Source organism: Dipodomys ordii, unplaced genomic scaffold, assembly GCF_000151885.1.
Source record: "Dipodomys ordii isolate 6190 unplaced genomic scaffold, Dord_2.0 Scaffold162, whole genome shotgun sequence".
NCBI classification, from domain to species: Eukaryota; Metazoa; Chordata; class Mammalia; order Rodentia; family Heteromyidae; genus Dipodomys; species Dipodomys ordii.
In genome coordinates, this window is record NW_012267378.1 from 3447285 (window position 1) to 3459297 (window position 12013).

Here is a 12013-nt window from a genome sequence, read left to right on the forward strand (position 1 = left end):
TCTTGTTCTATCTTTTAAACACTTCAAGCCTTTCCCCACTATAGGTCTTTCATCCTTACTTTCTTCTGCCTGATACATCCCTCATTCCACTTCTGCTTTTGGCATGCAGGTGGAGGCAGACAGCCTTTAGGTCCTAGCTTCCATATTGCTTCTCCAGGGATATCCCTTTGAATATTGTAGACCAAGTCAGATTTTTAAAAAATAATGCTTATCACCTTTGTAAATAATTAATTATTAAAGTAGTAGAATCTTTTTCCATGTATTAACTCATGCCAAGTGCCCCTCCTTTCTTTTGATTAGTATACAGAACTGTAAGGGTGGGGCCTAGGTCTGGATTTTCATAACTTTATCCTTGATGCCTAGAAGAATGCCCAAAAGATAAGGGTTTCATGAATTTTTATAGCACTATTTTAAATCTTCATTAAAAGTAAAATAAGCCAGGTGCTGGTGGCTTACACCTAGCTACTCAAGAGGCTGAGATCTGACAATTGTAGTTGAAAGTCAACCTGGGCAGGAAAGTCTGTGAGACTCTTACCTCCAATTAAGCACAAAATAAGGTGGAAGTAGAGCTGTAGCTCAATTGTTATTGTGCTGCTAGCCTTGAGCAAAAAATCTCAGGCACAGCACCCAGGCCTTGAGTTCAAGCCACAGGACTGCCCCTGTGCTAAGATTGAAAACAGAAGGATAGAGAAGAAACAAAATGAGACACTGGAAGATGTTTAAAAGTAGCTACTATAAGCTGGGTGCCTATGGCTTGTGCCTGTAATCCTAAGTACTCAGGAGGCTACTATCTGAGGATTGCTGCTCAAAGCCAGCCCAGGCAGGAAAGTTTATGAGACTTATCTCCACTAAACTACCAAAAAAGCCAGAAATGGAGCTATGACTCAAGTAGTAAAGTGCTAGCTTTGAACAAAAAGAAGTTAAGAGAGAGTTGTTAGGCCCTGAGTTCAAGCTGTAGGACCAATGTGACACACACACACACACACACACACACACACACATGTGACACACACACACACACACACACACACACACCATTGTACAATTTAAAGCAAAATTGAACCTATGTTAATACTTATCCAGCCATTGTGCTTGAGTATTTAAATTTCAGTGTTTATCAGAGAAGGTATAAAAAGGGAAAAGAATTTAAGATCTTCATTCTTAAAGCTTTAAGGAAAATAATTGGTGAAATAAACTAAATTGTATGAACTTTTCCTTTGTATAGATAGTTCTCATGTGCTGGGAAAATCGTCTCTATGATGCTATGATCTATGTCTACAACAGAGGCATGAATGAATTTATTAGTCCCATGGAGGTAAGTACTTTCTAAATGTAGGACATATTTAGTGTTGTATATTAGTTTTTCCCTAGTCTCAATTTGCTTTGAATAGTATGTTTTATCCAATCATTTAAAATTTCTTATTTATTAGACTTATACCAATTTAACTTGTACTCTCAGGTTGTCTTTATTGTCTTTTATTACTGGGATTGAACTTTTATTACTTGGGTCTTTCTTCTTTTGTGCTAAGCATATTTTCTACCACTAATCCTCACTAGACTTTCATTTCATATCTTCTTTTGGGGGGGTGAGGGTTGGTTTTAGGGCCTGAGCTCTGGGCCTGGGCACTGTCCTTCAGCTCTTCAGCTCAAGGCTAGGGGCTCTACCACTTGAGCCACAGCACCACTTCCAGTTTTTTCTGCTTAGGTGGTACTAAGGAATCGAACCCAGGGCCTCATGCATGCATGGCAAGCACTCTACCACTGAGCCACCTTCTCAGCCCTCATTTCATACCTTCTTTCATGGTGTTCTTGTTTATTTGTGCACGTACATATTTAAATCTCAGGGAACAGTAGGTAAAACTAATGTTTACTTGTTTTAAAACTTTAAATTTTTTTCTGCTAGGAATTTTTTTATATAGTAATTTTTTTCAAATGGTTTAAGAAGCTCATTTTATACAATTACTATATATAATAAATTACTGTTCTGTGATTCTGTTTTGGAATTCTGCTGGGATGGTTCCTGAAAAAAGCAGGCATCTATTATTTGTAAAGTTGTTAATGTGTTGATTTTCCAAATTCAGAATTTTGTAACATTGGTGATACTTTGTTTTTTTAATTATCCTTACAAAGGTAATCCAAAAAGCATTTAGGTTTGATTTTGTCCATTTTGTTATATGTCTTAAATGGAAGAAAGCACTGTGGAAATCAGGCTGTGGAGAAGGTACACACAGTACTTGTTAGCTGCTTGCTGCTTTATTACAGTGACTAATGTACCTCAGAAGAGCCAGGCATCTACTGATGATATCCAGGCAACCTTTTTTGTTTAAATTTAATGCAATCCCAAACTGTCTTCAGATTAAGTTGGCAGTTATTCTGTGAAATTTCAGACTTCTTAAGGATGTCTCATTGCTGTCTTCTCTCCTGATACTGTTCCTGATTGTATTAATTATTCTTTCCCTTAAAACTTCTCAGTTGACTCCTCATTGAGGTGCCTGAGAAAGATAGCTGCCTCTGAAATGAGCTTCTGTACTTCCTTGCATGCAATACTTCTCTAAGTTCTAACAAGACCACAGTTAGGAAGAATTAGTACAGTTTCTAGTTGCTCTCAAAGAAATCTCTCCAAAGAGATTCGTTTTAATACATTATATACTAACAAAAATGGCTGTTGGATTTTTATGTTGCTTTTGCATTTTCTGCTGGGTGTGAATTTTATTCTCCTAGTCTGCTTCACATTTGTACCTGTACATCTCACATGGTACACTGGGCTCTTGGGGTTGCCTGTGTTCAGAGTAGCTTTCAAGTATAATGGCTTTCAGCAGGAGCTTGGTATTTATTATTAAACAGTCTTTTGAAGATTCCTATGATTCCTCTCTTTTAATTCTCTGCCTGTATGGAAATCACTTTTCAGTGTTTGAAGTTTAGCTATATTCATACCTAAAGAGGTATACATTAATAAGAGAGTTCCTACCTTTTGAATTTTTTCTTGCTTTTTCAGAATGAAAGTGTCATCACAGTTGAAATAACTATTATAGCTTCTGAAATGCTTCCTTAGTGCAGTTTTGGATGTTTTTAATGTAAAAATAGGGCCAATATAAGTTGGGAAGAAAACCTTCTCTACCAACTTAGGTCTCAATGATGGCAGGCCATGAGGAGTCAGTGGGAAAGAACATCAAGATACAAAGTAACAGAAGAAAAGAAAATGATTTTTACATATGTGTATGGGAACACTAATTAGTGAGCAGCTCTATGAATAGCTAGAAGTGAAAATTTCTATGCTAGCTTAACAAACAACAGAGAGAATGGATGTAGGGCTATAATAGGAAAGTATGCAAAGTTTTTTTTAGAATTTTCTCTCTCTCTTTCTATCTGTCTCTCTCTCTCTATCTCTTTCTCTGTCTTTCTTCCTTTTTGACATAAGTGTCTTTCTTTGGTGGTTAGCCTCAGACTCTTTGAGAACTTCTTGCCTCTACCTCCTGAGTAGCTGGTAGGAGCTAAGACTCATGGCATGCACAGGAGACTTACTGATGCAGACAGCTGAAATTTGTACTTTCTCGTGCTGTGGATCAGTCCTTTTTCAAATAAGAAAGTTTCTCTGGGGGATCCATGGTATCTATAATTTTTTAAGGCTGTGCCTATGGTCAGATAACGTTCTTGTGTTCCAACTGTATACCCCATCAGATGTTTTGATGTTTTTAGTATAAAGTAATTTCATTACCACTTTGTTGGGATGTTAATATCTTATTTTTTGTTTAAAAAAAAGAGTAAAGGTAGTTTAAGAATCTGAGATGCCTTATATAAGAAATTATCTGAACAATTAACTTTGTCTAAATGGTTTGTTTTAATGATGAATATGACAATGATTTCTTTCCTTAATAATCCTAAACAGTGCATTATACATTATGTTTTTATATTTAAACTCAAAAGAAAATGATTTTATCAGAGAAAGATGATTAATAACTTAAGATTATTACTTTTAAATGATGGTGATTATTTTTCTATTAATTTTAATACAGAAACTTTTCAGAGTCATTGCTCCTCCTCTGAATGCAGGAAAAACGCTATCAGGTATTAATTTTGTAAGCTTTATTTTTTTTCTCTTTTTCATATTTTAAGGTATTATTTAAGCATTATAAAATTCACCAATTTTATGTATGCATGTGAGTTTTGATAATCATATATAACCAGCACCATAGTCAAACTATATCAGGAATTGTATTTTTTTCTCATAGTAAAAAATTTCTTCTTGTCCTCTGTACTTCTAATTTCTCTGGTGATATTGTTTATTTAGAAGCATTATTCCCACCTGTTTGTGAATTTCTTACATTTCTTTCTGTTATTGATTTCTAATTTCATTCTGTTGTAGTCAGAAAACATGCTTTGTGATTTCTGGCTTTTTAAATTCATTAAAATTTAATTTATTGGCTAACATATGGTCTACTCTTGGGAAGAAAGTGTTGAATATGTTCTGCTGTTTAGTGGAATGTTCTAGTATGTCCAGTTGTCCTGTAGTTTTGTTCAAATCTTCTATTTCCTGTTTATCTTCTGCTGATGTTTTATCTAATACTCAAAGTAAGGCATTAAATTCTTTAAAGATTATTGTTGCATTGTCTATTTCTAATTTAAAATCTTGTCAATTTTTGCTTAATTTTTATAGCAAGTACTCATTAAATATTTAACAGACAAATAATTTTATCTAAAAGTCGTTAAGTTGTTTAAAACTGACAACACTTTCCACATTTCATATGATGTTATTCCTTTTGTGTGGCAGTTTCTAAAAGCGTGGACATTCTTTCTATTTCTTATAAAAATTCTTTTGTCAATAATTAGTTACACTGGTGGTGTTATAAAATTAGATTAAATGAAAAGGTAGATTCCATCCAGATTTACCCAGTTTCGATTGAACTGAACTGAAACAAAGAAAAACATGAATCAAATTTTTATCACTTTTCAAAGTTCATGAACTGCATCCTGCCACTTTAGGTATTATTTTGGTTTTAGTTTTATGAGAAGTTTACTGTCTGTGAAATTTTTTAATTACATAGTAGAAGTCTTAATACTCAAAAATATTTTTACTTTGAAAAATTAGGAGTACAGAACCTGAAAAAGTCTTCACATGAGGCTATTTGGCTTTTGTTTGGAATATGTCATGGCTTTTTTTTTTTTTTTTGCCTGAGGCTTGAACTCAGGGCATAGGCACTGTCCCTTAGCCTCTTTGTGCTCAAGGCTAGCACTCTACCACTTGCGCCATAGCTCTACTTCTGGCTATTTGAGTAAGAGTCTTATGGGGACTTTTCTACGTTGGCTGGCTTTGAACCACGATCCTGAGATCTCAGCCTCCTGAGTAGCTAGGATTATTACAGGTATGAGCCAGTGGTGCCCAGCTTGTTATGGCCATATTTTATGCTCACATGTCACACACAGATAAGTTGTGCCATGTCCAGCACTGCAAGGTGAACATGTATCTAGAAGGGGGAATGGCATCTTACGAGAATAACAGACATACACAAAGATAGTTTTAGGAATCAAAGCCAGGAAACCAGGGGACACTGTATCTCAGAGGATAAAGGCCCCCTAGTTTATCTCCCAAGCAGTTTTTATTATCCAGTATGATGTAATAGGAAAGGCAGTAAATTTTATACATAATTAGTGATGAATAAATAAGTTTCTTCTCTAATACAAAGCAGGCATTATTCTGGTAGGAAAGTAACCTCAAGCTAAACAAGCTCTTAAGCTAATATCCATGAGTAAAAAGTTATGTAGATGTTCTAAAGTTCTTGAGTGAACTAGTTAACTGAGGAATTGAACCCAGGTACTGAGGAATCAAACCCAGGGCTTCATGCGTGCTAGGCAAGCACTCTACCACTAAGCCACAGTCCCAGCCCCCAAAACATAATCTTTATTTTTCAAAAAGAACAGTCTGTATTTCTTCCAATTGAAATTCCTCTGTCCACTTTTGCAGGTCTTTTGTGTTATGTGTGGTTCAGAACTGCAAAAGAGTCATTTTCTTTTCATATTTGCTTATTCTTTCAGCTTTTTTGACTAGTGATCTGCTTTCTTTCAATTTTTTTTCCAGAGACAACTGCTAGTTTTGCTACATTTAGTCTATAATTCTCTGGTTATTTGGTAAAGTAACAAAATCAGGACTTCTGGAGTTTACATGGATCCTGCTTGCTTTCATCCTCATTGACGAGAATCTCATGTGGCAATTCTCTACCTGTTATGACCAACTTTTTTTTCTACTTAGCAGACTGGTGAATAGAGGGTGGCAAACAGGGTTAAAGATTTCACATCTCTAATAAAGTATTCTGACGTATCATAAGCAATGGGATATAGTTCTGTCATGGACACTTTTCCCTTTTACCAATTTGTCCAAGATAGCCATGGAGTAGAAGGTTGCTGATTTCTGCTGTCAGTTCTTCCATTATGTACAGTGTCCTTTGTGTATTATTATCTGAGGCACCCTTCATCCTGAAAATGTCACCAGCTATCCTGTTGTCATTTTCTGTGTACGAACATGGGAGTCCATTGAGCCAGTTTGTACCATGATAGAAATCAATGCAAATTGTTTTATGTAGTAGCTCTTAATCAGAGTTTTCAATTCTGAGGGTCCAAGATTATGTGTTAGCTTCTGCTGGGCTCTTGTGAGGACCTTACAGCAAATGTCACAATGGCAATTGAATACCGCTTAGGGAAGTGGCGCTGTGGCTCAAGTGGTAGAGTACTCGCCTTGAGCTGAAGAGCTCGGGGACAGCACCCAAGCCCAGAGTTCAAGCCCCATGACCAACCAAAAAAAAGAAAAAAAAGAAGAATACCACTTAGGTCAGGAAGCCAGAGACCCAGTTGTTACTTAATTTTATTTTGGACTTTTCAGTTCTCTGAGAGGCAGTATGCAGTTTTGGTTTAGCTTTCACTTCCTGCTTAGAGAGAGCTTCAAAATCAGCCATATAGGTTATAGTGGGCTTTTTCTGGTCTTCTTTGGATAACTATCTAATTCTACACTTGTGCAAATCCTTCTAAAATTCCAAGAATACATTGAAGCTTTTTAAAAAACAAGACATAGATCCATTCTTCATCTTATTCTTTTACTTTCTTTTTTCTCTTTTTGGTTGGTCATGGGGCTTGAACTCTGGGCCTGGGCGCTGTTTCTCAGCTCTTCAGCTCAAGGTGAGCACTCTTCCGCTCGAACTACAGAGCCACTTCTGGCTTATTGGTGGTTTATTGGAGATAAGAGTTTCATGGACTTTCCTGCCTGGGCTGGCTTTGAACCGCAATCCTCATATCTCAGCCTCCTGAGTAGCTAGGATTATAGGCGTGAGCCACTAGCGCCAGGCTTCTTTTACATTTTTTGAAGAGCTTCTTACTAGTCCCAATTGTTAACCCTGTCTCAGGCAACTGTATGTTAAAGAGTAGTTCTAACTATTCTCAGGTGCCCTGAAGGTAGTAGCACTGTTCTGAATCAGGAAGAAAAAGAACATATGGCTTTTGTTCTTTTTCTCTACTATTTTTCCCCTTTGATTTTATCAGTACTTTTCCTGAAAATGCAGCTACAAATGAGCTGCTATGTGATGACAATTCTCTTAGGATGGAACATTCATTTTTATTATCTTTAAATAGTTGTACAAAGTGTTTTCAATTCAATATGTCAGTTTATGAGTATTGTTGGGAAAAATGGAGAACGGAAAAGGAAAAGACCAGACTTGATCATCAGTAGGTGAGGACTGTTTATTGAGGAACAGCAAGGGGCAGAGACCTTCATGGTGTTTGGAGGTTGTGCCATGGAGTTGGGACAGGAGCTGGGTTTTTATAGAAGGTCTGAGCAAGGAGGCAGAGGTTAATGAAAAAGCCACTAGGTCAAGCAAGGGAGGTGGGATCCTTTCAATTGGGCCCACAATGGGATCTTTACGTGGACTTAGGTGGATTGCCCTGCCAGAACATCAAAGTTCACACATACGTGGGATTTTGCCTCATGTCTGTATGGACCTGGGACAATACGCTGGGGTGGGGGGTTCCATTCCTTCAAATACAGTGCATCTTGAATGTGTCAAGGGCTTTTTCCTCTCAGAGGTGCACTAGGTTGTTGGTTTTCACAGTTGTGAATATTGAGAGGCTATTACTGGTTTTAGAAGCTTTTTGTGTGTGTGCCTTGAACTCAGGGTATGGGCATTGTACTTGAGCTTTTGTGCTCAAGGCTAATCCTCTACCAGTTAAGCCACAGCTCCACATCTAGCTTTTTGGTGGTTAATTGGAGGTAAGAGTCTCACTGACTTTCCTGTTCCAGCTGCTTTGAACCACAACCCTCAGATCTCATCCTCCTAACTAGCTAGGATTATAAGCATTAGTCACCAGCATTCAGCTTTGTTAATGATGCTAGGAAATAGGGGAAAGTGGTAGTAGGTAAAGTTATTCACTGCAAAGCTTACTGTTCTTACTGAGATTCAGACATTTTACTTACAGAAACGTTTCTCAGATTATGGCCCATCTTCAGTTGTTCAGGAGTCTTGAAAAAGTTGAATTTTGCCTATATTTTCATTACCTTTGTGGAGTAAGACTTTTGGAACACTACTAGTTCAGGGTTTGACCTGTTTGATTTTAGGGGTTTTATTTGGACTTCAAAAAACAAAACAAAGCAAAAAAAAACCCTTTTTGTCTTCCAGGTTAGGTGATTTCTGTTACCCTACCTTTAAGTTCACTTGATTTTTTCTTTCATGTCAGTTCAGTTGTTAAATCCACTCAACATTTTTTTATTTGTAACAGTCTAATTTAGTTCTTTTTTTTATTGGTTCTGTTGTCTGCTGCAACTCTTAATTTATCTGTTGAAATTTTTATGCATTGAAATATGTCTTGTTTTACTTTATTGAGGATAATTATAATAATTCTTTTAAAACTGTCATCTGTTCTAACATTTTGTTCATCTGAGGATTGGACTTGTTCAATTTTCTTTTGTCTCAAGTTTTTTCTCTTCAGTTCTTTGTGTGTTGGGTTATTTTGTATTTGTTCTAGTATTTTGTTACTTTTCTTGCCTATTTTTTCCTTTGTTTTATCATGGACTTTTTTTTTTTTTTTTTAGTACTGGAGTTTGAAGTCAGAGCCTCACATTTTGTAGGTGCTCTACCACTTGGGCCATGCCCCAGTCCTTTTCTGTTTTCATTATTTTTCTTTTCAGGTAGGACCTTGCATTTTTTACCCAGGCCACCCTGGACTGTGAACCTTTTATCTATACTGCCCACATAGAACTGAGATGACAAACAAAGCCCACCACATCCAGCTTATTGTTTGGGAATGGGGTATGGGGCCTTACTCATTTCTTGCACAAGCTGGTCTCCATCTCCTAAGTACATAGCTTTATTTTTTGGATAGAGCTTTGTACTTTTTGTTCAAATCCTCCTACCTTCTCCCTAGTTTCTGGGGTTACAGATGTGAACCACCACACCTAGCCTCTTTTTTTTTTCATTTTAATAAATATTATTTTATATGATTAGAGACACAGACTGGACTCTTCATCAGGGGATTTTTTTTTTTTCAACTGCCCATGTGGCAACTATAGTCACTTCTCAGCTCATTTGTTTTTATTTGGTGTTTTGGGCTATGAAATAGGTTTTTAGAACCAGGCCCCAAATTCAGGAGTCCCATGTTAGGTTCAGCTACTGTCTCCTGTATGTTAAATTAAGAGACATGGTAATCGACAGAGAAAGATTTATTGTATGGCAGCCATGGGAAGACAGCGCTTCAGGCATCTTCAGCCATATTTTGAGATACAAACTTTAGCTTTAGGTTAAACAGGGTAAATTGGGAACAGGGATTGAGAAAGATATGTAAATCTAAAGCCCCAGGTCAAGTTGTGTGACTTGGTTAGTCATCAGCTCAGTCTCTGTCTCCAGAGGAGTTTCGGAAAAGCTGTTACCACTTTACTTTGGGACAGGGTGGCTGGTGACCTCTTAGGTTTTGAGTTGTTTCTTTTAAGATGGTAAGAAGGTATTGCCTGTTTGAGGGGCGTTCCACACAGGATACTTATCAGCAAGTCTTCTCTTTCTTGAAGCCTGAGATGATTATAAGGTGATGGTAGCAGAGAATAGCTCAGATCCAAGGGCAAAGGTACAAAGTTGGGGAACTTGTAGTTAATTCACAGGGCCCAGGAAAAGTATCTTTTAGGTTACCGTTTACAATTCTGATCCACACGCATGGTTCAGAGTTCACAGGCAGATAAGAACATGCGGAGCTTTTGAGTCCTTCCTTTGCTCACTTTCTGTGTAAGAGGTCCCCCTGTCCTCAATCTCTTAACTGTTCATGTTTCCTGGCTTCTCTTTTCAGTTCCCCAGCCAAAAAATTGCTGCTTTTTCCATGTAAGCCGTGAACCTGCTGTGTTTGCTATACAGGCTGTAATTTAGGCCCAGGCTAAAAGCCACAGTGATGGTAGTTTACTTGTACAGCTCCGGGTCTCTTCCAAGCAGCTGAAAGCCCCCCAAGGCCTGTATGCTTGTCCTCACATTCTTGTTTTGTTGGAGTGGGAGCTCGCTGTCGCTCTGGTCTTTTTGTCCTTGGCTGGCTATTTGGAGTCTTTTTCCTGCATGGTGCTTTAGTGATCAGTCACAGGTGTAATCAGACAGTTTGCAGATCCACTCTATGACTTTTTCCCTTTGGGTTTTATCTCATTCTCTTCCAGTCCTGGTTTATTGATTTCACTTTCCCTTAGGCCAGAGAATCTAAGGATCTTTCCACTGCTGGCTTCTGAGTATAGGTCTCAGGGTATTTGCCCTTGGAGAAAGGATAGAGAGGGAGCCATGAATCTGAACTCCCTACCAGATTGATGGTTCTGTCTTCTTTCCAATAACTTCAGGGAGTTACTTTTTGTATTTTGCCCAGGGTTTTATCTTTTTGCTGCAAGGGTAAGGAAATCATTTACTGGATAGTCTTAATCTCATACCTAGAAACAGCCTTGAGCTTAATCTCTTTGAAACCAATTTGAGGATTGGTTTTTGGGTGTGTATCTACCAGTAACGAACATGGAATGTAACATGGAAAAGCCCAAATGCAGTTGTTGAGCTTTTACAACAGAAAATGGTCTAAACAAAGATTTAGGGAGAGATTAGTTATAGAAAATGAAGCTGGGTGTTCGTTCAGTTTACTATATATTTACTGATCACCTCCTTATGGGCTAGTCACTACTGGATACTAGAAGTATAGAAATACTCAGGTTCTTTGCCTCTAAGAAGCTCATGATTAGGGGAATAGTGGAGATTATCTGGGGAGTGATCAGCTTTAACTCTGTCCAGGAATATTATGATCTAGAGTTATTCTGCCTCAGATTTCTGATAATAAATGTGATTGTCTACTCAATAAAATGAAACTGGTAATTTCATCAGTAAGATGATCTGTATCTTGTGTCATAACTAATTGTGTTGGATTAAATTACACTTGGAATTAAAACAAGATATAATTGCTCATACAGTTTTGTGCAGCTCAGGTTTATTTATATAGGTAACATCACAAGCAGTATTTATAAGGGATTATTATTAAAAGTTAAATACTTCAAATTAATTGTATACTTAAAAGCACTATATCAATTCAATTCACCATACAATGCTTATATCATATCTAGTATACACATAGTAAAGTTAGAAGTTTTAGGCCTTCGTTTTTGCCAGCTACAAATTCCTATAATCTATACCTGGTTCCATTCTGTGCCCTTAACCCTTGACCTAAATATCTAATTTTCTGATACCCTTCAGTCAGGGAAATAGGTTTATCTCACCAAATGACAGAGCTTACATTTTTGACATAATATAAAATAGAATGATCCCTAAAACTTTATTCAAAATCAGTTATTTGAAATATTTGAGACCAATGGCCTTCTCAGCCCTAGAATACAGTGGGTAGTGAAAGTTTATATTAAAAATGAGAAGTTGGAAAGAATGACATTGCCCCATTTGTTAGGAAATGGAAAGACTTGCAAAAAATTATATTAAGTGAAGTAAGCCAGGCCCAAAGAAACATAGGTCCCATGGTTTCCCTTATT

General features: G+C 37.1%; 1 protein-coding gene across 1 annotated transcript in view; it reads left to right on the top strand.

Annotated features, from left to right (window-relative positions):
* The window catches only part of Vps8 (vacuolar protein sorting 8 homolog (S. cerevisiae)), a gene marked incomplete at its 3' end in the record, with an annotated part of 187877 nt that overhangs the window by 89421 nt on the left and 86443 nt on the right, over positions 1-12013 (top strand). The window contains exons 23-24 of the mRNA XM_013033034.1: positions 1226-1315; positions 4014-4065. Coding sequence (XP_012888488.1) covers positions 1226-1315; positions 4014-4065 — 142 coding nt within the window. The remainder of the gene's footprint in view (positions 1-1225; positions 1316-4013; positions 4066-12013) is intronic.